At 39.2% G+C, this 27,760-nt stretch overlaps 1 protein-coding gene and 2 pseudogenes across 1 annotated transcript; 1 reads left to right on the forward strand and 2 right to left on the reverse strand.

Moving 5' to 3' along the window:
• Nucleotides 1-312: 312 nt before the first annotated feature.
• LOC149063087 (uncharacterized) lies at nt 313-7,153 on the forward strand. Its single transcript, XM_089216645.1, has 2 exons — nt 313-450; nt 6,272-7,153. Exon 2 carries the CDS (start codon nt 6,272-6,274, stop codon nt 6,935-6,937), a length of 666 nt encoding a protein of 221 aa, XP_089072771.1. The 5' UTR covers nt 313-450; the 3' UTR covers nt 6,938-7,153.
• Nucleotides 7,154-8,849: 1,696 nt separating this feature from the next.
• LOC149063088 (uncharacterized) lies at nt 8,850-9,469 on the reverse strand (annotated as a pseudogene).
• A 1,672-nt stretch (nt 9,470-11,141) lies between these two features.
• On the reverse strand, nt 11,142-13,809 carry LOC107172212 (uncharacterized; annotated as a pseudogene).
• Nucleotides 13,810-27,760: the final 13,951 nt, after the last annotated feature.

Genomic DNA, 27,760 nt, shown 5'->3' on the forward strand with positions numbered 1-27,760 from the left:
ATAGGCGCACATAGGGGGGTGCTTGGGGATGCTTAGCACTCCCAGGTTTAAAATTAGCACCGCATAAACTATTTAAAATATTTATTACATAGTCATATCTTTTGAAATATTTTTATATAAATCTGTTTATGTATATCAGGGTATTTTGAAAATATCAACAGTTATCTTTTGCGGGTTTTAATGAATAGTCTATTAGCCAGCTTTATATTGTCGCGGTCGTTATCGCAACGACCGCGGCGTCTCCATCGACGCCCGCGAGATCGCGACCGAAAACCGGTTAGCGACGGCGGGGTCGGCAGCTTTTGCCCGACCGTCCTCGACGCTGCACACGTTCCTGAGTGTTTTTGTAAAGTGTGTAAATAAACGTATTCATACCAAACGGCGTGTCGAGTAATTATTCAAGCCCCATCCCGATAACACCTACATTGGCGCAGTCGGAAAAGGAGTAAGGTAAGTGCTAATTTTAATAAAAATAATTTTACGTAAATTAAATTAAATTAGCACATATCAGGTTAAAAGAACCTACAATAGGTGTCCTGATCATACCGGTTCCTAATATTTTTTTTGTTATTCTGATTTTTTATTATAAATAAAATATTAATGGCTTGTCCAATCTAAGGTGGTTTAGGCTATTTATAGATTGGAAAGTACATATCTCTAACAGCGATAGCCCGTGTTACGTAATTTCGTATCTATCGTAATTTAATTAGATAGATAATAGCAATTAAATTTAATCTCCACAATGGTTGCTAAACGCATTAGTGAGTTAAATATTGTCGATATTTACAGGGAATTATCGAAACGTGGTATTGAGACCGGGGGGTCCAAGGCCGATAAACTTTTAGCATTAGAAGAGTATATTAGGGCTAAGGAAAATATGGATCCAGGATCAGTACGGTTTGGGGAAACTGACGAGACGTCAGGCCAGGTACCGGGAGGGAAAACATCGGTGGCTCAAACTGGGGAGGAGGAGGTCGACTCTGAAAAGAGTTTGATAAACCAGTTCATGGAGCAGATGTTGGATAGGCTGGAGGGGTTGGAAACAACGGTCGACAAGCAGCAACTGACAATCGCTACTCTCAGCGAGAGCGTGGAACGCTTGGAAAGGGAGTTAGCCGAAGAAAAGCTCAAGTCAACCGAACGGGTGGAGCAAGCAAGTTGCTCATGCCGTGGAAATACCCAACAACCATCAACCAGCGATATATCCGGAGCAAATCAGATTTGCCCGGACGAAAGTCCAAATCTTCCGGTCAAAACTCAAAGTGTGAGTTTTGAGAGCCGATGGGCGAACATACGGAGCAGATTGACCGGGGAAAACCCAAGAAATCGGAGTTGTACCGGAGTTTCCGTTAACCAGTCCGGAGTGTCCGGTGTCTTCGGTGATCTGTCCGGAGTGTCCGGCGAAGGGTTCGGTAGAAGTCAAAGGGAGGCGTTACGGAGTAGTTCTTCCGGTGTAAAATGCGTACATTTCCCCGACAGCCTGCTCATTCCACAGAATGAGTTGAATATGGCCCGTGCGTCGATACCAGAGTTTGCCGGTAAGAGGGAGGAAGACCCAGTGCGGTTTTTGCTCCAGGCCGAGGCAATACTCGAAGAAACTGGGTATCCACGTGGCTAGATGGGTGACCGTTTTGGCCCCTCAGCTGAAGGCTCAGGCAGGAACATGGTGGGGAACCATGAGAGCGTTGGACTTACCATGGCAAGAGTTCAAATCTGAACTATTGGAAAAGTTCAACGGGGACGAATTACAGTCGAGCCTACAATCGGAACTGTTAAGTACCGCTCAGACCAAGAACGAAACACTGGTGGAGTACGTTCTACACAAGTACCAGTTGTATCGGAGGTTAAAACTTGGGCTGACTGAAGAAGCGGTGGTAATGACAGTGATTGGACTCATGCGTGATGAATTTAGAATTCATGCACGTATTCAGCGACTGAGAGCGTTCAGTGAATTACGAGCGCTTGCCTATGTTCTGGATGGAAGCAAGGCCGTAATACCGGTTAAGACGGGAGTGAGCACTGGCGGACCACCAAAGTTAAAATGGTGGGATAACCGGAAAACTGAGAGTGCTGAGAAATCCCAAGTGCCAAATCCGAAGCAACGACTTACTACTGGATCAGGATGCAGAGTATGTGGTAGTCATGACCACTGGCAAGCTGCATGTCCAAAAAGAAAGTCGGAGTCGGGAAACGCCAAAACGACCGGCGGGACCGCCGGGTCCCGACCGGCCAGGAAGTAACCGGCGAAAAAACAAAGAGTCGTCCGAAGAGAAGTAAGCAACGAAGTTCTACTTCGGCAGTTGGTAACGTTCCGGTACAGGAACCACAAACTACCAAAACTGACCCGGAGAAAAGGAACTTTGGAGTGTTACGGACCGGAGACTCGGGAAAGGGTCCGAAGAAAATGGGCCAGACGAGTTCTGAACCGGCGAATTCCGGTAAGGACGGAATTCCTCCGGAGGAAAACTTAGGTCACCCGAAGATAACCTCCGGAGTGAGGAGTTGTCCGGTGAAAACCGTCGAACCTCCGAAAAAACATCGGAGAAATCGCCAAAGCCATCCGAGAAAATCCATTGAAAGCGACGTTCCGGTGAAGGAACCACAGTTCGTGACAATGGACCGGGTAAATGGTTCTGCGACGGAAAGGTGGAAAGACCACCTGGACAACAAGGCGGGAAAATCAATCAGGATTGGAAATGTTTCGGACAAATGTGAAGATATCACCGAGGTGAGTTATCCTTCCGATAACAATGTCACGAACAGCGTTTCAAGTGATGCGGAACAAGAAAAGTTAACACAGCAGTTGTTAATTTGTCCGGTCACATCCGAAGATTTTTCCAAGGAGTTCATTCCTTATCCACGGGAAAATTGCAAGAGGAGAGACTCAGATACAGACTCAAAGTTTGAGTTGAGACAACGCTTCTCGGATCTGCGGACCGGAGAGTTAGAGTCTCCAGCAATTGCAATGGTGTCAACGGGGAAAACAAGAGTAACGGATGTTCCGTTACCGGCCATAGAACTAGAGTTTGCACTCGGGGCAGTAGTAGCGCTACTGGACTCCCAAGCGGCGAGGACTTACGTCAAACCGTGAGTGGCAAAGAAGTTTGGCCGGAGTTTTAACGAAGAACCGGAGACTGTCCGGATGGCGGACGGTCGGACCCGAGAAATTACGGAGTTTTCCGAATTTCGGGCCTGAATAGTGGATCTGGAGGTAAGCTTCAGGGCGGCAGTGTTTGACGATCTCATTAGAGATGTCTTCCTGGGCCATGATTTCCTCGTGGAGCAACAAGTCGCATGGGACTACAGTGGTTGCATAATCCATCTGGGGAAAGAAAGACGTGTTTCCGTGAGTTGGAGAAATCCAGTAACTCCGGTCACCGTAGGAGTGGACTTAACAACCGCAGGTTTACCCGAAGGAGAGTACGGTATGCGGGTCAAGGAAGTCCTATGCCGATATCCGGAGGTTTTCTCCGGAGAAGTAGGCAGAACTCGGGTCATAGAGCACCAGATCCGTCTCAAGGATCCAAATCCGGTGGCTCTAAACGCTTACGGGTACTCCCGAGAGAAAAACGAGGTGATTGCCGAAATGGTGCGAGACATGGAGGAACAGGATTTTGTTGAACCTAGCATATCTCCATGGGCTGCACCGGTGGTACTGGTGAAGAAAAAGGATGGTTCACGTAGATTCTGCGTTGACTATCGCCGTCTGAACATGCAGACGGAGTCGGACGCTCACCCGATGCCGGATCTCCATGACATGGTCCGAGGAATGGGTGGAGCGAAGATTTACAGCACCATGGATTCTAAATCAGGATACTGGCAGGTGGGTCTCTCACCAGAGACACGTCCACTCACGGCGTTTAGGATCCAAAGAGGATTATTCCAGTTCAGAGTAATGCCTTTTGGACTAAAAAAACGCCCCCGCCACATTCTGTCGCTTGGTAAGCGAAATCTTCCGTGGGTTAGTTGGTAAATTTGTGTTGGTTTATTAGGATGATATTGTGGTTTACTCCGAGAGTCCCGATCAACATCTAAACCACTTACAGAGAGTCTTGGAGCGACTCCAGTCTTACGGTCTCACGTGCCAACCGAAAAAATGTACATTCGGTGTGGCCCAAATCAAATTCCTAGGACACGTCGTGGACGATGAAGGAATAGACCGGGAGCCGGAAAAACTGACGGCAATACAGGAATTACCGGTCCCAAAGAAGACAAAAGACGTGTTGCGGGTGCTAGGCGTTTGTGGTTGGTACAGCCAGTTCGTGCCGCACTACGCCGAAATCACAGCACCGCTCACGAGTCTGTTGGCCAAAGGGACCAAATGGCGTTGGTCAGAAATTGAGCAAGAGGCGTTCCGGAAGTTGAAGGAGTCTTTGGTTTCCGCACCACGGCTCTGTCCTCCTCTTCCGGGTAAGCCATTCAATCTTCAGACCGACGCAAGCGAGGTCAGAGTTGGTGCCGTGCTTTTCCAGCGGGGGGAGAGTGGTGACAGGAAAATCATTTCCTACGCCAGCAAGAAACTGAATCCAGCTCAGGGAAGATACTCAGCAGTCGAACGTGAATGTCTAGCCATAGTTTGGGCGGTTGACAGGTTCAGGCCGTATCTTGAGTCCGGTAAGTTTATGCTATTTACCGATAACGCGGCACTCCGATGGTTACAGCAGGCTCGCTGTACCAACAGCAAACTAACGCGATGGGCGTTACAACTCGGGGCTTTTGATTTTGAAATCCGGCACGTGCCCGGAGTAGAAAATGAAGCAGCCGACGCGCTATCCCGTTGTCCGGCGGGACCGGATACCGTGGACGAAGGGGCGCTGGAGAATAATATCCACGACCCCCCTGTGATTCGGCCCGGAGTGTCCGGAGAAATTTCCGGAGTCTTCGGTGATCTGTTCCGCGTGTCCGAAGGATCTGGTGTGGGTGTCACCCAGTGTGGAGCAATCCAACCGAAAAAGGACGACGGAAACGTAACGTTGCAAGATGTCCGAGAGTGGCAACAGAACGACCCGAACATACGGGAGATAGTTGCTAAACTCTCCGGAGACGGTGCAAGGTTCGGTCGTCTCCGGAAATTGTACGTCATTCGGGACAATGTGTTGCACCGTCACCCCCGATCCATCGCGCATGGAGAAGAGGGGGTGGTCGTCCCGGTAGACAAGGCTCCGATTATGCTACAAAGGTTCCACGACCACGAAGTAGCAAATCACCCAGGGTGGAAAGAAACGTACAGAAGCATAAAGAGTCGTTTCTTTTGGGCCGGTATGCGAGAAGCAGTGCGTAACTACGTGCGGGCGTGCCACGTCTGTGCACGTGTAAAACCACTGAATCGCAAACCAGAAGATCGGATGTGCACCCGAGTCCCACGTCAACCTTGGGAGATGCTGAGCATCGATCTAATGGGTCCATACCCACGAACGCAGCGGGGTAAGACAACGATTTTGGTAGTAACTGACTGTTACAGTCGCTGGGTAGAGGCGTACCCTTTAGGAAAGGCGACAACTAAATCGATTGTTGATACATTCGAACGGGAGTTGTTCCCACGGTTCGGATACCCGAGGGCATTATTGTCAGATAGTGGCCCGCAGTTCGTGTCAAAGGCAATGGGTGAAGCACTAAAGAGGTGGGGAGTGGAAGGATGGACGACTCCAATATACCACCCACGTGCCAACCCGGTAGAAAGGCAAAATCAAGAGTTGAAGAAAGGGTTACGAACCTTACTCGTTGATAAGCCTCACCATCTGTGGGATGTTTACCTGCCACGCGTGTTGTTCTCCGTGAGAAGCCGAGAAAACCGAAACACCAGACAGTCACCCGCAAAAATAATGTTTGGCCGTGAGATCAAGGCCCCCGGAGATTGGCAGCTCGAGCTAGCCGAAGGATCTCCGGAGTTGTCCGGAGCAGTACGGAACCCTCCGGTAGAAACCGAAGATTCTCCGGTGGAACCGGATGATGTTCCGGTGGTGGAGGGGGGTGACCCGGTGGTTCCCGGTCCCAAATCTCCCAGTACCCATATACCCTCAGAATCCCCGGGAAGAGCATGTCTGTCGGTTGGGGATTGGGTATACTACAAAGCGCATCCGCAGTCAAGTGCGGAGAAGCGTTTTCACGCGGGGTTCGCCCCGAAATGGTTAGGTCCGGTTAAGTTGGGTAAGCCACTAGGAACCGGAGTGTTCTTGACGGAGGGTAAACACCCTACTAAGTTACATGTCTCAGCGATGAAGCGAGCTGTAGGACCGTCAGAGAACATTAGCTAACCATACCTTTGTTTTAGATGGCAGAACGAGCAAACCATCCGCCACCAACCCGCAACAACCGGCCATCCCGTGGCATGATCGCCACTCATGTGGAAAAGCTCCGGGCGATGGCCGCGCAGTTGCTGCGGGAAGCCAGGAGGCTGTCGGGCGATGGCCCAGAGGACACGGTCGGCGGTTGGACAGCCGAACGCGCGGCCACCGCCTCGTTCGGCCGGATACGGGCAAGCCCGACTGCGTGGGCTCTGTTCGAGCGGGGATTCGCCGAGGGACGTCGCTCTACCCGAGCGAACACCCCGCAGCCGGAAGCCGCCAGGACTCGGGCAGGACCTCCGGCGAGAGCACCACCCCGCCGAGCGGCGCCGGCGTACCAACGCCACGATGTGCGGGATAGGCGAGGCAGGTTCCAGCGGCCAGCAGTGGAGCAACCCGCAGTGCAGCCCTCCGTCCAGCAGCCACCCGTCCTACCACCAGCCCAGCAGCCCGCCGTCGAGCAGCCCACGGTGCAGCCCGCGGTGCAGCCCTCCGTCCAGCAGCCACCCGTCCTACCACCAGCCCAGCAGCCCGCCGTCCAGCAGCCATCTGTTCAGCTGCCACCCACGCCGGAGCAACAGCTGTCCGCGGTCGAGCGTTGGATTGAGGCCATGGAGGTGACTGCCGAGGCCCCGCACCCCGACCCGGAGTAGTCCGGTTGCTCGGGCGCGCCTCGCGGACTCGGGGGGGAGTATGTCGTGGTCGTTATCGCAACGACCGCGGCGTCTCCATCGACGTCCGCGAGATCGCGACCGAAAACCGGTCTGGCCGTCGCCGGCGGCACGGGCCGCCGGCGGCGGCTAGCGACGGCGGGGTCGGCAGCTTTTGCCCGACCGTCGTCGACGCTGCACACGTTCCTGAGTGTTTTTGTAAAGTGTGTAAATAAACGTATTCATACCAAACGGCGTGTCGAGTAATTATTCAAGCCCCATTCCGATAACACCTACAATATATGAAGGCATGAAAAATCAATGTTATATAAGTTCGTTTCCAAATGTCTGTAAGGTATTGGGAATAACAATTCCAATTTCTTAGTCAACGTGTGAACGCTCCTTCTCAGTTATGCGTAGATTGAAAAACTGGTTACGCACCAATATGGGCCAAGAAAGATAGAAAGATTTACCAAGCTATCTACGCTTAGCATTAGGAGAGATCTTACCAATAAAATAGAGGGGGAAATTATAATGCAAACATTTGCAATATCAAACAGAAAATTAAATTTTGTCTAACATTAATAATTAATGATTACATGTTATTATAACTTTTAATATAATTACAAAATATTTATTTTTATTTTTAATAAAATTTATAATTATTGCAATGCAATTGTTATAGTATTAGGGTGGTGTAGTGGGGGGTTTCGCTCCCCACGGGTCTGTGTATTATAAATTATTTCAGCACCCCCTAAATTCACACCCTATGTGCGCCTATGTATAGGGAGCTATTATATGTACCTATTATAACTATTTTAATACTATAATAATAATTATTATTATTAAGTAATTGTAATATTAATATAAAAAAATATTATATTCTGTGCATAAGTAACAGCACACCGACCGATAACGTGACTATTATACATTAAGTTTCGTCTCGGCGCTCGGACCTCTCACTCGTATTATATATTAATTCCAAAAACGCCCACATTTTAGTATTCGAAGCAAAATAATTGAATTGTCCAGAGATATCAAAGTAAAACGTACTTCGAAAAAATAATTGAAATCCTCAAAAAATCCTCACGGTTGAAAAAATAGAATTTGGAGCTTATTAAAGAAGTGAAATCAATACCCAAATTATGTGCCTCAACTTGAAAAAATATCTTATTAAAAAAAATGTCAAGATGTTCAACTGTACAAACATTGAAAAAAAATATTAGCACAGAACGGCGTGAATTACAGATAATCAACTAAAGTTCTAGTCAGACAGTTAAACTCGTAAACAACTAAACAAGTCAACAACTCCGATTTATGGGTAATTCATTATTATTGTACGCCGTTCTGTGCTAATATTTTTTTTCAATGTTTGTACAGTTGAACATCTTGACATTTTTTTTAATAAGATATTTTTTCAAGTTGAGGCACATAATTTGGGTATTGATTTCACTTCTTTAATAAGCTCCAAATTCTATTTTTTCAACCGTGGCCCTTTTTGGCACAGAACTTTCGAGATTGATTTCACATCTTTATTAACACCAAAGTTCTATCTTTTCTCCCAATCTCTTCAACTTACGCACAGAAAGACTTTTTTACTTCTCCGAAGTAGATTTTTTGAGGATTATACATACTGCGGGTTACTTTTGATATCCATTTTATTTAATGACATATTAAAATTTATTTTTGAAACATTTAATTTAACTTCGTGTTTTTCAATTAAATACATTTTAAATCATATATTGCGTTTTTGTTCATATTTGCTAAATATTGAAGTTGGTTTAGAACGGATCGGACAAAGTGGGGGGGCTGATGAAATTTGGAAAAAATGTTTTGTAAATTGAACAATTTTAAATATAATATTATATACAGTATTATCACACACTAAAACTACTATATGAGTAGTGTGAAATATTCAATTATTCAACATTTTATGTTTTTGTAAGTTTAATATTTCTTCTTGGAGTAACATTTTTTTTTTTTAGATTCCATTTCAATTTTGCTAGTTAAAAGTTCTGTTTGAAGTATTTCTAAGGTTACCGCTGCTAATTGTAGCTCTAATTTGGACTTTTTTATTTTTATGTCATCTAACTCTGATGAAATACGTCCCATATCATGCAGTTTCTTAATTTTATTTTGGGTCAACTCTTGTAAAGCGTCACAAATTTGTTTTTGAGAAGATAGATTTTTAGTGTTGGTTTCTTTGAATGGTGTGATTGATTAATGAGCATTATCTAACTTGTTTTCAGCTGCATTTGTAGCAGCATTCTTTGTAATCAATTGTGGTGAGATATTAGTTGTGTCATGGGTTATTGTTTCAGGACTGAGATTAGCTATAGACAACAAGATATTGTACAGATAATTTTAGTTTAATATAAATAATATGGTTAAAATATAAATGTTATTAAATCTAGTACTACTAGTACAACCCAAATTATCAACAGAAACATTAAATTCCTCAACGTTGCAATCAAAATGTATAACTTCCACATCCACATTCTCTATGATGTGATCATCCTTAAGTGTATAATCAAAAATTTCACATAATTTATTAGATTGACAATTTTTTTAATAATAATAGTATATTATACTATAAGTAATTGTTTATATTAATATTAATATGCTAGATCCTGTATTATGTCTGATAGGAACTAAAAGTTGGTGCATTTTTAAAAATAATAAATATTTATGTTTTAACTGCAAAACAACTAGTAAACTATACTTGAATAATTAAAGAAATAACTAAAAAATATGAGAAATATCGAATCTCATTTTGGTAATATTCATAAAAAGCTATAAAATTATGTGAAGATAATCAAATTGTAATTTCATTAGTAAAGAAAACAAAAGTAGTATTAACATTTGTTACTATTCCAGTTACTAGTTGAATATTTTTAAAATGTTGATTAATCAAAACAAAATTAGGTATTAGTAAAATGCAACAAGTACAAGATAGACTATATGCTCTACAAAAAATGTTCATTGAACAAAATTTAGCTTATAGATTACCTATAATAAAATATAATTATAATAATTATATATTATACTTACTAAAATATTACGTAAATCTAATATTTTAGATAATATGTTTAATAAAATGTAATGTAATAAATTATTACTATTATTATTATAATTATTATTACTAATAATAATGATGTAAACCTAACCTACCTGTACTTATAATCTTTCTAGTTGTATAACTAGTGTCATCATCGTATTTGTTTGAAAGTGGTTCAGTTCTATCACCAAAACTCCCAAAATAGTAGGGTTGTAATTGAAATTTGAATTCAATGATATAAAACATACAAAACACAAAATACCATAAATCAACAGTTTTAGTTATAATGAATCTTACCTTATCAGCAGTGTTAGGAACAGATAACAAAAAAATCATCTGGATAAAGATAAAGATAACAACACTAAATTTTATCTAAGATACAGATAAAAGATAAACAAATTTAATTCATCTAACAAAAAGATAAAAGATAAAAATATTTTATCCAGATAAATAACAGATAATTATAGAAATTAAAATTAAAACAACTAATTTAAAAAAACATATATAATGTCATGTAAGTACATGCCTATATAATATGTTTATTTTCGACTTAACTTATTATATCATGATGTGTATCACCAAACATTAACTTCAACACATATAATTATATAAGGAACCAATAAGATCCAAGGGACTCTAGGGAGTAACAAAGTATAAATAAAAATTTGGGAAGTCACCCTGCTGAAGAAGTGGTCGAGTGGACCAAAAACAAAATTCACATATTTAATAATATTTTTAGAAATAATATTTATTAAAAGTTAAAATAAAATATAAACATTATTGAGAAAATTAAATATCATAGAAACAAAAAAATATACTTCAAATGAAGTAATACAACTTTTTTTAATGTAAATAAATAAGGTAGATTATACAAAAAAATTATACAAGAAATTACTAGGCAAAACATAATAAAAAGGTTAGGTTATTAATAGGTAAGTAATTTGTTCTAAATCTAAATAATAAAAACAAATACTTCAAATCATGTTTTTTAACTTAAAAATTAATATGAATTAAAAATAAAAAGAATACAAGATAATGATTACCACACATAAGTCACATTATATAGGTATATTATAAGCATAATAATAAATATTAATTATACCTATTATAGATATTAGGTACAATATAAAAATGGTTTAGAAAGTAATATTAAGTAAGACTATTTTGTTGCAAATAACATCTACAACACAGAAGCATATCAAAATGTTCATCACTAAGACGATTACGTCTATGAGTTAAGATTTGGATAGCCCCACTAAAAAGTCTTTCAACTGGCGCTGAAGAGGGAATGGATGTATTGAATTTCATAAATACTTGTTTAACTACTGGGAATGAGTCCAATATATTTAGCTCTTTAACTTTTGAATTCAAAAAAGATAAGGCTTCAACACTAGACAAGTTAGAATTTCTAAGGGCCGAATCTGCATTGGTGGATAGTTCACCATTTGAAGAACTATTTTGTGATGAAAAAACATTTCTATAAAATTCAGTATCACTATCACTGTTATCAGAAATAGGATTTTCATATAAATCAGAACATTCAGAACCAGAATTTGTTAATTTGCATTCATTTATGAAAAGTTCTTTACACAAATCTATGCACCTAAGTGGAATCCAACTACATTTAAATAATGGATGGCTCATAGATGATATAATAAAACTTTTACTTTTTGGAGAACTCAAGTCGAACAAATAACTGAATCTTTTTTCAAGACTAGCAATAACGCAATATTTTAAAGGGCTACAATATGTTAACAATGATAACTCAATTAATAAACGCCTCAAAATAATAATGGTTGGTGCAACAAAGCCTAAATAATTACGTTTTTCTCCCTGTAATTTATCAAGAGCAATTGTTAATGGTTACATTATTTTACAATACTCTTCCAAAAATACCCATTCTGTATTCTTCAATTTAGCTAATTTTAATTCTAAAAATACAAAAGTAAGCTTCTCTCTAAACAATAATACTTTTTGATTCGCATCAAACGTGGAGTTCCATCTAGTCATTATTGGCACAGGAAATTTAATTTTGCAAATATCAAAAACTTTGTCTGATGCCCCAGTACTTCTACTTAATAGATTCCAAAATGAACTTAATTTACTAAAAACTTGTTTGGAAATATTTATATAGTTTTTATCGGTTATTTTTGCTACATCAGTAGTGGCTATTAAGTTCAAAGTATGGGCACAGCAGGTCAGGTGATCAGGCAAACTAAAATTAGTACAATCAGAACTATTTGATTTATAAAGCAACTGACCAACATCAACATATTCAATATCAATAGGACTGGACAGATTGTTTTCATTATCACTATCAATTTGTGTATCTTCATCAGTGTCTAACTCGTCTAAGTTACCTACATAAGGATCGGATTCAATTGTTGAGCTTTTTGAAAATGTGCGGAATGCTTTGCCAAAGTTACTAGCATTATCGGTTATAATATGGGTGATTTTAGAACTTTTAATTTGATAAGCATCACAAATGTCAGTTATTACATCATTAATGTTCAAATAATTATGGCTACCTTTTATTCGCTTACAACTTAAGACATATGAAGACCGTTTATATGAAAATTCATCGATAAAATGACATGTCATTCCCATAAAGCTCTTATTATTGGCACTCCATATATCCACTGTACAACAGATGTGTTTCTGTTTCTCAATTAAATTAGTCAACATGGATACATAATTGTCATACTTCACTTGTAATATTTTTGATATATTCTTATGGTTAGGAAGTATAGTTGAATCAGTAATGCCAGTTAGCCCTTGAATGAAACGACGAAATGACGGTTTTTCACAACAAACAATAGGTCTCATTTCTTCAACTATGTAATTAAACACTAACTCAGTAATCTGAAAAACAAAACACTTAATGTTTAATAAAATAAAAATGGCAAGATTAAAAATAATAACCAAAATATAACAATTGAACTAATAGAATAATATGAATTAAGAAAAGAAATCAAAATAATTAATAACTTTGTAAGAATATTTTCTATAGAGGAGTTAAAAATGTAACAAATGGATGAATGAGTTATATTTCCTAAGTATGCATTGATTGCACTAAGTATTATACTAATATAATATTATGGCATCCAAATTGTAAAAAAAATATTCATAAATTCATAATATTGACAATACTAATAAACATAATATAGATTATAAGCTTATAGTCTGTAAATAAGAATAATAAAAAAAAATATAGGCTTATGTAACTTACTCGACATTTTGTAATACTGGTTTTAAAGAATGGCAGTTGCATTTGTTTATTGGGAGTAATTGTTCCTTCAGCATGTTGAGTTGTCTTTTTGAATAATTTTTTACGGTCTCTAACTTTGGATAGCATTGATGCATGTTTAAACTAAAAATAATTGATTTAATTTTAAAAATATAAGCAATTGACTTCATATGTTATTAATGAAAACTTTAGATTCACATAATATTATTAGGTATCATTGACCTACCATTGACTAACCATAGAAATACAAAATGCATTTATATATATATATATTTTTTTTATATTCTATAATCAATGATATTACAATATTAATACATACCTATTATTCAATAGGTACGTATAAAAATAATATGTTTGTCAAATTTGACAAATTATTTGATCATGTGAACAGGGATTATTACATCATATTCAATCAAACAAGTACCAACAACAGTAAAAAAAAATATATATTAAATCTATAAACTAAATTAATAATAAAAAGATACATACCTTAATGTGACTAAGAAAATTTCCTGTTGAACCTTTTTGCCCTTGAATTATTTTTTGACATAATTGACATTGTGTAGACATTTTTTTATCTGTATCGTTATTACTTTTTATAATTTTAAAATATTTCCCGTCAAAAAGGTAACATGTATTAATGTTTTCAATTGGTTCTTCCGTGTTAATTATATTTTGATCATCGGATTCACAATCAGACTGGGTTAATTTTCGTTTACTCGAACTGGCGGTTGAATGTACCAAAAACTTATCCATTTTTATTATAAAATTAATAATGTAAACAATATATGAATATGTTCACCGACAAACGTACTTGTTCAACTAAAGAGTGAAGACTAAGACAATATTGTGTAATTTAATTTCGTAGACCGTAGTTATCACGACATCACATTTATTGATTTGAAGAAATAATAAATGTAATAAGATAACGAGTGGGGAAAATTGTTTACTTTAAAAATAATATTCTCAAGAATACATTCCAAAATAATACACATTACACACACAAGAGAACCCATGGTTAACCCATGGTTAACGGCCGTTTTAGCCAGGCGGGTGGCGGGGGTAACCGGCAACTTTTCGTATCACGTAGGTACTATTATTAATTAATAACATTGAAAAGATATTTACGAGTATTGTGTATTTGTGTATACGAAATAATGTTTATTATTATTAAACGTCTTGTGCAATTAAAATTGGATTAGAAATAGTCCATAGATTTATATTATTTATAAATAGCATTAATTCACGTATTGCTCGACAGACTTATCAATTGTCGCGACTCTCTACCAGTGTTATTTACAGAATTGTATAAATATTTTTAAATTATAATTAAAATACGAATAATAGAACAGATGACAAGTTATAAGTTATAACCACCGCCGTCCCAAACAAAATTCCACAGAATATAATACTTTTATAAAATAATATTAATATTAATTAAATATTATTCATTGAGAAATAAAGATAAACAAGCCGTCTATTTTTTCCGTATTCACTATACGTCTGAAATTAATATAAATGATAATATATAATTCACATTGACATATCCTGATATTAATATAAGCTACTTATATAAATGTAATTATAAATAAAATTGTAAACCAAATACAGAATATTAATTACTAATAAGTAATAGGAATAATTTATAGTCTTCAGAAAAACGTCATATATTTTAGCCCTGGATGTTATTTTACGTACAAGTAGTGCCTGAGATAATGAAAATAAAAATGAAACATTTTGGTACAGATCTATCTAATTTTCACAAAAAATTTATCTTTTAAATTTATCTAGATAAGTCAAATATTTATCTAAAATAAATACTTAGATAACTTATATTTATTTATCTAGATAAGATAAAAGATAAAATAATTATTATCTGGATAATTTATCTAGATAAGTCCTAACACTGCTTATCAGTACTATTTTCAATCTTAGCAGCTTTAGTCAAATGTTCAAAAATAAACTTTAATTTCTCTATTTCTCTAGGCCCTGTGGTTTGATGTAGATTGTACGTTTCACTAATATTTATCCATGCTTCTTCTCTTTCATATGGTCTACCAGTAAACTATGTCATAAATATTTTTGTGTACGCTTCACCGGTTTCGTAGCCACTGTAAAACTTAATTAAAAATATATTTAAATATTAACGATCCTATACTACTGTACTCCAGTTCCAGTAGTGGATAGTGGACTATAAATAAAAATAGTACCTACTATTATACTCTGTTCAGGTTAAGAGTGCCCAGTCGCTCCGACGAAAACTAGTACTGTTCGCGCATGCATTTTGCTACTGGTCACAGGGAGCGCTGGGGTATGCTGACGCCAGCGCGCATCGCGTGATTATACGTAGTGAGCGTAGTATCACAACGTTTTCTCAACGCGCCGTGGTTGTACACTGTTATTTTTGATTATTTCGTGCCGTCTGTTTTTCATTTTTTTTTTAATATGGATAATTTAAGCGACGAAGATAACCAAGCAGCAGGACCATCTCCGATTAAACCTGGAAATACCTGTAATAAACCTGGAAAAGTGAGTAACTATTATAATTTATAAAAATATACAAAATATACAAAATACAAACATAATTTTTTTAAACTTCGGTCTGGCGAGTATTTTGAATATCTTTTGTACATTTATTTCGTATTTTGGCCATCAATATTTCTACACATTTTTTGTATATGTTCGTAATATTTTTTTTCGAATTTTTGTATTTAAATATATAATAACAATAAAATATTGTTGTTTCAGATTATCACTACGCTTGAAAGGCAGCGAATCGTAAATTTTTACAAATTTATTTTATTGTCAGACCCTGATAAGTCTGTAAGACAAATCAGGAAAATAATTTCGGACAAAATAGGTGTAGGGGAACGTACAATTCATAAAATTATCAAAGAATATAATATAAATACGAAGACGGTAACTGCTCCAATTCCAAAACGTTCAAGACAGTCCTACATCGATCAATTTGGTGATTTTGAAAGAAATGCTGTCCGTAGGCACGTCCACCAAATTTGGTTTCGACGCGAAATTCCTACAATGAACAAAACGGGATAGTCGAATTGCACTTACTACCTAAAAATAAATGGTCGAATTGCACTTGGGTTCAAAAAAGGTAATGGTTGAACTGCACTCGTGTAAAAATCAGGTAGTGGTCGAACTGCACATGGGCTCAAAAAAGGTATTCCAACAAAAATATCATGCATTTGAACGGGTTAAACGTTTATAAAACACTCATTTCCCTTCCCACTTACAGGCTTAGGACTGACAATGATTTTAATCATTAGCGTGGTTAAAAATTATTGTTTTATACATACCATTGTCCATTATGTTAATATAATATAAATATATTATATTATACCAAATTTTATTATTGTCATTGTTATAATTTTTATTTTTATAACTAATTTTTCAGATCGAAAAATAACTGTAGAACTTTCATTAAGATACAGTTTTGAAAGACAACCACGATGGGTACAACGCCATTTAACACCATCATTTACATGTTTTTCTTCGTAAAATGTATATTTTTTATACACAATTAAGTCACGGCCTCGTTCACTTTTAATAATTTTTAAATTGTCCATATTTACACAGCGACGTTCAAGTGTGTGCTAGTTGTAGTTTACACAGGTCTACATAATACGCGGTATAAAATGTAAGTATTAATCTCAACTTTTACTGATATCTATTTATTATCCGGTTAGGTTAGTTTCTTTCATCGATTTTTGGTGACAATAATTATCTACGTTATCTAAATTACATTTACGAACTGATATATAAAGCTAACAAATATGTACACCGTAGCGTTCGTATACATAAGGTTCGTAATATGTTTAACGTTTTCCAGTTTCCGCTATACACGTTCGACTCTAGCAAGTGAAAATACATTCAGCTATGTCTAACAGCACGGTAATGTTATTATGCAGTTATGCACGTACGTCGTACACGTGAATGTCCATAGTGACCTTAAGGCTTGAATTTTAACTCTTTATTTTGAACGAGTGCAGTTCGACCACTACCTACTTTTTACCCAAGTGCAGTTCGACCATTACCTTTTTTAAACCCAAGTGCAGTTCGACTCAAATAAGTGCAATTTGACCATACCCGAACAAAATTCACCAATCTGTATTCACTGATAAGAGTTTGCCAGTAATATCAAGAACCAATTTGTACCACCTTTTGAAAAAATGGATTTTCGGTACACAAAACGGAGTCGAAATAGTGCTATGACCGAAAGAAATGAAATAGTTGGGTGGCGTAGGGATTATTTGGCAAGTATAAAGAAATAAGAAGTATAAGAAACCAGGAGAGTGTACAAAAAAAACGTGGGTCGACACAACTATACAATCCCAACGCGACGCATTCCACAAAGGACTAACAACTGGCGCTGTCAACCCAGTTGGCAAAGGGAAACGTCTCATTGTTCTGCAGGGGAATTATCGATTCCGCCGAAACTACCTGCTTAGGAAAAAGGTTTATATTGATTCCGCCGGCTATTAATTCCGCCGGCTACTGATTATAAAATCTACATATTGATTCCGCCGGCTATTAATTCCGCCGGCTACTGTTTATAAAATCTACATATTGATTCCGCCGGCTACTGATAGGTTAGGTTACTGATACGTTTTGAAGGTATAAAATAAAAATGTATAAATGTAAATAATTTTGATAATATTTGGTCACATGTCTAAATTGAATAAAATTATGATAATAGTATATAAGTATAAAATAAAAATGTATAAATGTAAATCATTTTTTTCAAATTAACATTATGTATATGATATTGTAAAATGTATAATCTAAATTGTATAAAATTGTATAAAAAATTCTATGTAGGTATAAAAAAAAAATGTATAAATGTAAATAATTTTGATAATATTTGGTCACATGTCTTTGAATAAAATGAATAAAATGATAAAAATATTATATAAGTATAAAATAAAAATATAGGTATAAATCAAACTACTTTTGATAATATTCGGACACATGTTTTAAATAAGTGAACCTAGAAATTTTATTATCGTTCAAATCATTTGATAAATTTTTAATACTTTGTTGTTTTTTTTTTAAAAGCGCTATTCTTACTATTTTTTTCGGTGTTTATTCCGTTTATATGTATGTAAGTGTCAGTTTGTATTTTTTTATTTAAAACATGGGTGAATATGAAAATTTTGGGATGAGCTTTTGTGAATTGAGAATTTAATTTTGAGTGGAAAGACTCACAGCTATTTGTAGTACGTTCCGATGTTATTTCTCTCGATGCCCAAATACGTGGATTGAATTTTGCGGCTTCATCAATATAATATTCAACTAAATAATCGCAGAACTTAATTATCCTTTCATCATCTGGAGAAACTGACATCAAATCGGTCGTAAAGCAATCGCTTACTTCTTCTGGATTTAGTAATGGTAAGCCAAATACCCATTTTAGCCAATTACCTATTTCACTTGATGCATCTTTATATTCTTTTGATAAGCCTAAAAAATAAAAATTATAATTTAATAAATAAATAAATATTAATGATGCATAATACGACAATAATAGTATTGTATGTGTATTTGAATTTATATATTTACCAAGACTTTGAATGTGTTTCCACCAATTTTGGGTTAAATGAAATCTACAACCAACAATCTGTATTTCTGGCCATATTGTTTTTGCACCAATATGTATAGCTTCTTCAAAATCGGAAACTATTTTCGATGGAGTGAATAATAAATTAATTTCCGAACATTTTTCAACCACATATCTGAACGACAGTGCATATGTGTCTTTACATTTGTCTGGTAGTAAGAAGTACACGAGTGGAATATAATGTCCGTTCTTGAAGATGTGAATAGTAAAAAGTTGAAGAAAATATTTTGGACAGTAGGTAAAAGTACCATCCACAAATATTTTTTCTACTGAACATAGTAGTTTCAAATTCGATTCAGTTGAAAAACATATAATTTTGTTTACTGCATCAACAACAAGAATAAAGTTTTCGTCCTGGACAGTTTTAATTTGACGCATGCTTATTGCGTTAATTACTTCTATAATATCTGTCGGGAGTTTCGGATACGATAACCTACGAGAACGGTATAAACATTGATAAACATTATTGATATCTGTACCTGTCAACGTTTGTGTTAGTTCTGGATTAGTTAAAATGCCTCTATTTATGACTTTTGAAGGCCTTTCCAATTCGTCTTCCGATTTTCGTTTGAGTCCATTAGAAAATGATTTTTTTATAATACTTGATTCAGTTTCTTGGTGATGGTTGACATTATGTGTACTTTCATCTTTCAAAATGTTCTTAACTGCATGATCTACATATATTTTCGCAGTACACTTTTTATGTATGCACTGCCATTTAAATGCATCTAAATATTTCACGTAATCTTTTTTATAATATTTACTATTGTTATACAAAATCAAATCTTAACCTAACCCGATGGTTGTAAAAACATTAATTTTGCACGATATCAAAAATAGATTTATAGATTTATAAAATTTATAAATTCACTTATTAACTGTTTCCAAATATTACCAAAAGTAGTTATACACTTTAATTTTGAACTATATAGGTACAATTGTAATATTTTTATACAATTTATACTATATACAATTAACAATATGATATATTCAAATGTACATATTAATTAAATACTAATATTTTAATTTATAGTTGTATAATAATATATTAATATAATTATACTAAATAGACTATAAATTTTAAAATACATATACAAAGGGGGGATGAACAGTGTCCGGCGGAATCGATGTGTAAATATTGTAAACGGTAGCCGGCGGAATTAATAGCCGGCGGAATCGATATGCAGATATTATAAACGGTAGCCGGCGGAGTCAATAGCCGGCGGAATCGATATGCAGATATTATAAACGGTAGCCGGCGGAGTCAATAGCCGGCGGAATCGATGTAAAATCGGCGGAATCGATATACGCCCGTTCTGCACATTGGTTCGGAAGACGGGTTTCTACCTGGTGGTTTGTTGTGCTTCGAATCCAAAAAAAAATACGCTCGACTACCATGATGAAATGAATTCAGAGACCTTTCGTGAGTGGATGGAGGGTATTTTACCACGTCTACTACCAAATTCTGTCATTGTTATGGATAACGCGTCATACCACTCGGTGAAGGTCGACAAGGTCCCCACATCGAATACCCGAAAGGCGGACATTATTCAATGGTTGGAGAGTAAGGGAGAAGTCGTGGACCACCATATGGTTATCCCTCAACTTCTCCTAATTGTTAAACGCTTAAAAACATTACATAAACCAACGTATGTGATTGATGAATTGGTAAAAGCTAGTAACCATACCGTTTTAAGACTTCCACCGTACCACTGCGAACTTAATCCCATCGAACTTGCTTGGTCATCTGTTAAAAACCATGTAAGGATGAACAATACGACGGCGACGTACAAACTACCGGATGTAAAATATCTATTAATTGAGGGCATTAACCGCGTGGACGCAAATATGTGGAAGAATTTTATCAAACACACAAAAGAAGAAGAAAAAAAATTTTATCAAATAGATTTTATTGTTGACGACGTCTTGTAAGCGGAAATGACGAATTTGACTATGACAATCACGGGAGACACATCGTCAGAGACATCATCTGATTCAGATTGAAATTTTAAATTGTAAATATTTTTCTTTTTCTTTGTTATTATTTATTTATAATTTATATTATTTTATATTAATGACGTTTTTAATTGTTTCGTAAAAACATTTTTTTTTTTAATTTGTAAATATTTTTTAAAATACTCATGACGTTTTTAATTGTTTCGTAAAAACATTTTTTTTTAATTTGTAATTATTTAAAAAAAAATTAAACTTGACTATTAATCAAATTCAAAAAAAAAAAATTTAAATGTATTTGTATATCATTTGGATTAGAATATATTATAATATGTTACACGACGGAGAAAAGATATTTTGTTTTTATAACAAGTTGTATACATGGTGGAGCGCCGCTGGAATCCGACAGTTGACAGCGGCGGTCGTACAATGCCGACCAATCACAGAGCGTCTGATGTCGCCTGGGGGGTCTGACAGTTGCGGCTGCTCAGTATGCATGCGCGAGTTTGGGCACTCTTAACTTGAACAGAGTATAGTAGTATTAGTAACTGATATCTATGATTAGTACTCATAAGTCATAATAATTTAATATGTACAAAGCACGGACTGGCATCGAATAGGCTGGGGGAGTAGGAGGGACCGAACATCAAATGTTATGTTCTCTCCACCTCTCCACCATCATACAAAAGTCCGAATGATTAGAACGCCATCTAGTGGTAATATTTTACAAATAGGCCGCGAGCATCCAGCAGCGTAAATTTGGTTATTCTTTTAATGCACTGTTTAGTTATTACTCGGGGTCGATGAAGACCCGCCTTGCCACGGCGACCCCGCCCGACCGGACAAATTGTCCGGCGCTAAGAGGTCTTCAACTGTCCGGAGTAGGCCGACTCCGGATATCCAACATTTGGCAAAAATGCAACCGTCGGAATAGCCCACCGACGGCCAGAGGGATTTGGGCTACCCGAGGGCAATCCCCTCAAAAACCCTAATATGAACACACCTACAGATAAAATTTACGATGTTACTGGTACAGAGGCCTCGGAAACCTCAGACCCGGCAGATGTGGGTGAGCTCGCCACATCGGTCGAAATCAATAGCTCGGATAATGTAAGCTGGGACATGGACACGGAAAAATTTGATATTACGGAAACGAACATAATTACTATACAAGGAAAGCTAAACTATATAAAGAATTTCTTTCAAGAAGACAAATACTGGCCAAAAAACACAGTCACTAAACAACATAATACCATCGACGACCATAATCGAGGTAAGATGATTAAACAAGTAGACAATATAACAAACAAGCTACTATTTCTTGACAAGTGCAAAACGAATGTAAAGCACCTGGAACCAGTCAAGAACAAAATTGACAAAGCTATCTCAGATCTCGATCAATTAGCGGTCGAAGGTCTATCTAAGAAAAACAGATTTCAAGTTTACGACATTTCAAGAGAAATAAAAGCTTCTCTTGAAACGGCTCGAGTAATCTTGAACGAATATACTCATGAGGAACTGTCTGAAGATGAACAGATGAGAATTCTGCATAGCCCGAAACGTAGTTCGGGCGAACAGCAGATAACCTACAGACGACTTGACAGTCACACGAGGACTCCCGGGTTTTGTTGCCTTGCGGCTACAACCGCGGACATCACGTTAGCGCTGTGCGCTAGTCGAGAGCCGCGGAGGTTCACGGCCGGCGCACGTCGGCGAAGCCATCCGCACGTCGACCGCGCGTCGTCTACGGACCACGAGCACCGGGCGCAAACCCGTTCCCACCGAAGTCGGGAGAGAGTGCGCCCGTACCGTTGGCTGTGGCGTGCACGTGCTCTTCGCCACCCTGGTCGGGTCGCGAGCTATCCACATCGCTTCCCGTTTTTGGTTACGGGCAACCTCCGGTACATATAGCTCCACCGGTAAGCTGGGTGGGCGCTAAGGAGTAGTCTCACTCGGCAGCCTTCCCCTAGACCAAGCGTTGGTCTTGTAACCACACAGTAACTCCAGCTACAACCACTCCGAAACCAAACCGCCGTCGACCGCGGAACGACCGTGGCCGCTACGCGACCGCCGTGCGAGGGCGCGGCGTCAATTGCTCAACGCCGCGGGGCTCCCCCGCATCCCGAAGTACCATTCTCGCTCCCGTTTAGGAAAGCACATCAATGGTGGGATGAGCGGGCCGAGCTTCGTCGGCATGGTGCCTCAGCTGTGGTCCTCCCGAGATTTGGGCCGTGTACCGCGGGCTCACGGTGGGCCCTCACCGGGCAGCGCTCGCTGCCGACGCGGTGGCCACGACCCCCGAGTTTAAGGCTCGGTAGCCTGAGATGAATGTCTACGCCTCCCCGAGGCCTCTCCGAAGAGAGCGACCCGCTCTTCATGAGGTCGCGGTCAAAACCTCACAACGCCCTAGTCCCCGAAGGTTTCGGTGCGCCCGCCTCCCTGAGGCCTCTCCGAAGAGAGCGACCCACTCTTCTCGAGGTCGCGGTCAGAACCTCCACAACGCCCTAGTCCCCGAAGGTTTCGGTGCGTCCACGCCCCGGGCGTCGGCCCCGACTGGCCAGTCCTTTTTAGTCGGCTTTTACGACAAACAGGGAATACTGATGCTGTATTCTGGACGGCCCCAGCAACAGGGCCGATCTACACGTCCCTGACGCGTGAGCACGTCCCGGGTCAGGACGCGCTCGAGCGTGGCCCGCCGCTTGTGCCGCTTTCACCATACGTGCTCACCCGGGCCACCCCGAGTCTGAGCACATACACCGCCTGGTGTGGCTGCGTCCTAACCTCCGGAAGTCTATCCGTTTTGTTTGCTTTCTATCTGTCGCTTCTGTTCTTCAATGATTCTACGGCGAAGGTCCTTAGGGCTTCGTAGAGTTTCCTGCTCTTAAGGAATACACCATCTTCTGGGGGCCATGCTTCTCCCTCTTCAGTGAGTGCTTTCATAAGTTTCGATCTCTGGTTTTCAGTTCTTCTGCACCTTAACAGAACGTGTGCCACTGTTTCTGCACCGCCGTTAGCACACTTACAATTCGGACTGCCGACTAGCTTGAATCTGTGCAGCTGTGCCAGGAAGTCACCATGTCCCGTTATAATCTGAGATGTGTAGTGATCCATAACTAGGGGGAGTATGTATCTTTGCTTCACATCCGGGATTATCTTTTTTGTCCAATCGCCTTTGTCGGTCGACATATATCTTTCTTGCCATGTATTTAATAGTGCATCGACCCCCTTATCGTAATCCTCGTTTTGGATGTTACCTGATTTTAGTTTTTGTTTTAACGCAAGTCTACGTACTTCCAAATCAAGTGGGAGTACACCCGCCAGCGCTGATAGGCAGCTTGTGGAGGCTGTCCTGTAACAGCTTGTAATGGCGAGTAGAGGAGCTCTCTGTATGCTACCTAACAGATTAATGCTCTTCTTGAGTAGGCATGCCCCTTCCCAAATTTCCGCGGCATAGGTGATGCGCGGCAAAAAGACAGCCTCGTAAATTATCTTTGCTGCATTGCGGCTCATGCCCCAATTGGCTGACGTTAATCTTCTCAGACGGTTGTACATATCTGTGGATCTATCTTTTAGTGACTGTACATGGTCCCAGTAGCTCTGCCTCGGGTCAAGGATAACGCCTAAGTATTTGGCAGTTTCGCTACTAGTTATCCTTGCCGCCCCTGCACCGGTGCCAAATCTGACTGTGTATCTTGGTTTTAATCCACCTTTCACAGATAATAGTTGTGATTTGCTTGAAGAAAACTCCAAGCCAAAATGTTCTGCCCAGTTTATTAGGCAATCTAGATATTTCTCGATCCTCAAGAATGCGATAGGCGGTCTTGATGCCCCAACAAGCATGGCAATATCATCCGCATATAATATGATCTTCGTTGTCGCATCTAACTCGAGATTATCGATTGCCGTCATAGCGACCTTCCACAAGGTGGGCCCTAACTGGGAACCTTGGGGACAACCTTTTTCGAGTGTTTTCGAATATGTCCTACCTTCGAAGGTGTAATCTACTTTCCTGTCGTCCAAATAACTTTGAATGATCCTTAATGTCCTGAGGGATGCCCCTAGCTCGCCGAGTCTAGAGAGCATCGGGAACCATCCAACGTTGTCAAACGCACCAGTTATGTCTAGGAAAGCGCCAAAGACATACCTACATTTGCTGGCCGTTTTCCATTGATACAATTCCTTGATGGCCGTGATCGTGGATCTACCAGTTACGAAGCCATGTTGCTTATCGTGCTCATCTAGTTTAGTCTCTTCTACTAGATCTTGTATAATTAGAGTTTCTAGAGCCTTGGCCATGGTAGGTAACAGGCTGATTGGCCTGTACGACTTTGCACTTGAAAGGTCTTTCTTCCCTGGTTTCAGTATTACGACAAGTTTTACTTGACAGTCACAGTTCGGTAGTTTCGGCGACGGACATCACCAGCCTAGAAACAGGTAGCCTTGAAAATCTGGACTCCGAAAGAAGTCCGTCTACTTCACAGAAGAGACACGAACCTGAGCCAGACAAGAGCTCCGCCGATAAAAGGGATACACAGAAAAAGACAAAGATAGAAGAGGACCCCGTAGAGCAAATAGGCGAACTCAATCACCTAGTTCACGCGGAGCTCGACTATCTAAAAACTATTATTGACAGCGATACTCTGAATAAGCGCATTACAATTTCTATGCGCAAGGAACTTACAGGTTCCTATAACCGTATTTGCTCAATTGTAAGGGACATTACGTACCAGCATGCAAAGCTGGAAGGTGCATATACAGAAACACTGAAAAACAAAGAACGGATCATAACACCTAACAGAGCACAAAACGAAATCATAACAATAAACGAACCGCGAATAGATGAGGGCACATCCTATTCAAACGCACTCCAGCGTAAAAAATCTATATCCGAACCTTACAGGGTCAGTGTTCATGATGGAAGGAATGGAAGTAAGACTTCTAAAAAAAAAAAGTCAAAAGCCCCTAAGATAACGGTGCCACCACCAAAACCGGCGCCAAGGAAAGTTCAACAGACCACAACGGAAGGCACATTCCAAGAAGTTGGTAAGAACAAAAAAGGAAACCGTAAATTAAAGACTAATATTGACCTTAGTACAATAAGAAAACCACAGGCCCTGCCAAGGTTTTTCTTGAATGATTCCGCGACCTCCGAAGAATATCCAAAACTTTGGAAAAGTTTTTGGACCGCTCTAAGGGGTAAAACGAACAACCCAAGACTGGCGATTCACAAAAGCTGGACAAAAGGCCCAACCATTTTGGCTCCGGATAATGAGGTCACCTTGGACGCTCTAAGAGAAATTACTCTTGTCTCGGAAATTATTCCGAGAAGGCCACGACTGATCCTGAAAGGCTTGGACAGCAGCCTTACGGATGCAGAAGTCATCCAAGAACTGGTTGAGCGTAACCCGGAATTAGGGCTATCCGAGAATGATGCACAAGGCATCAGGGTGGTCTACCATTCCGGGCCTAAATCAGAGCCAATAAACAACAGTCCTCGAGGTCAGTCCTGAAATTCTTCGAAGAATTGAGGGAAAGAAAGCATATATTGGTGGCATACGAAGTACTTTGAGTCTGAATCACTCAGTCTCACAGTGCTTCGAGTGTCAAAAATACCATGTCGGAACTGCGCTGAAAGCCATGACAGCCGCACATGTAAGAACAAAGATAATTTCAAATGCAGTAATTGCAAAGGCAAGCATAAATCATCAAGTGACAGCTGTCCTGCAAAGACAGCTGCTCTAAAGCGTTTAGCGAAGCGAACTGACTTTGGTCAATCGCTAGGAAATTCTGACGAAGAACAACAATGACTGGCCTGAAGATAATTCAGGTCAACCTAAATAAACAAATGATCGCCTCCGAACAACTGAGGGACATTTGTTTAAAAGACAAAGTAGACATTTTACTTGTCCAAGACCCACTAATTATCAATGGACATGCATCAGGCTTTGAGGGCTGTCGTCAGATTCTGTCTGACGATAATCCTGAAGCTGCCATAATCATAACAAATAATAAAGTAAAAGCCATTAAACTAGGACAATTTACTACTCGCCACGTTGCAGTCGCCAGAATTGGCATTGGCCTCTGTAAGGATGACGTGGTAATAGTGTCAGCCTATTTCAGGTATAATAAGCCCACGACTATGTTCACTGAACTACTAACTAACATCAGTCTAGCAAACAAACGCCTGCTAATCGGTGCCGACTGCAACGGCCATTCAACTAGATGGCACAATGACGTTACTAATACAAGGGGAAAGATAGTAGAGGAACTGATTGATGATCAGGAACTCCATATTCTAAACACCCCCCAAGACCTAAAAACCTACAAAAGGCATGGAATGGGAGAGTCCAACATTGACATTACACTAGCGAGCACCTCGATCTATAGATCAGTAGGAGGCTGGTCCGTGACTGACCGGACGGATAGTGACCATAGAACATTGGAATACACCTTAAACCTAAAAAGACTAAATAGGAAAATTGAAAAGCCTGGTACAAGGTTCAACACAGAAAAAGCGGACTGGGAAAAGTTTAGACTCACACTCCTGGGTCTAAAGACACAGATCCATGGTGATTCTGTTGATGAAGTTGCCAAAAGCTTAACAGAGACAATCGTTCAAGCAGCTAAGCTCTCTATGCCGACGCGTGGCGGAGCTAAAACTGGAATAAGTACACCTTCGTGGTGGACAGATGAACTCACTGAGTCAAAAAAGTCACTACAAAGAGTCAGGCGAGAAGGCCTCCCTGAGACAAACAGACAGGCTTACCAGCGCCAAAGAAACCAACATCTACACAAAATCAGACTTGCCAAAATGAGCTCTTGGCGTGAATTCAGTGCAGATATGAACACCAATCGTTGGGGCAAAGCCTTCAAATGGGCCAAGAGTGGCTCAAGGAAGAATCCTATGCCCACAACGGTAAAGACCAGTGC

This window comes from Diuraphis noxia, unplaced genomic scaffold (assembly GCF_037042655.1).
Source record: "Diuraphis noxia isolate RWA-SAM2 unplaced genomic scaffold, SU_Dnox_SAM2 contig0001, whole genome shotgun sequence".
Taxonomy (NCBI): domain Eukaryota; kingdom Metazoa; phylum Arthropoda; class Insecta; order Hemiptera; family Aphididae; genus Diuraphis; species Diuraphis noxia.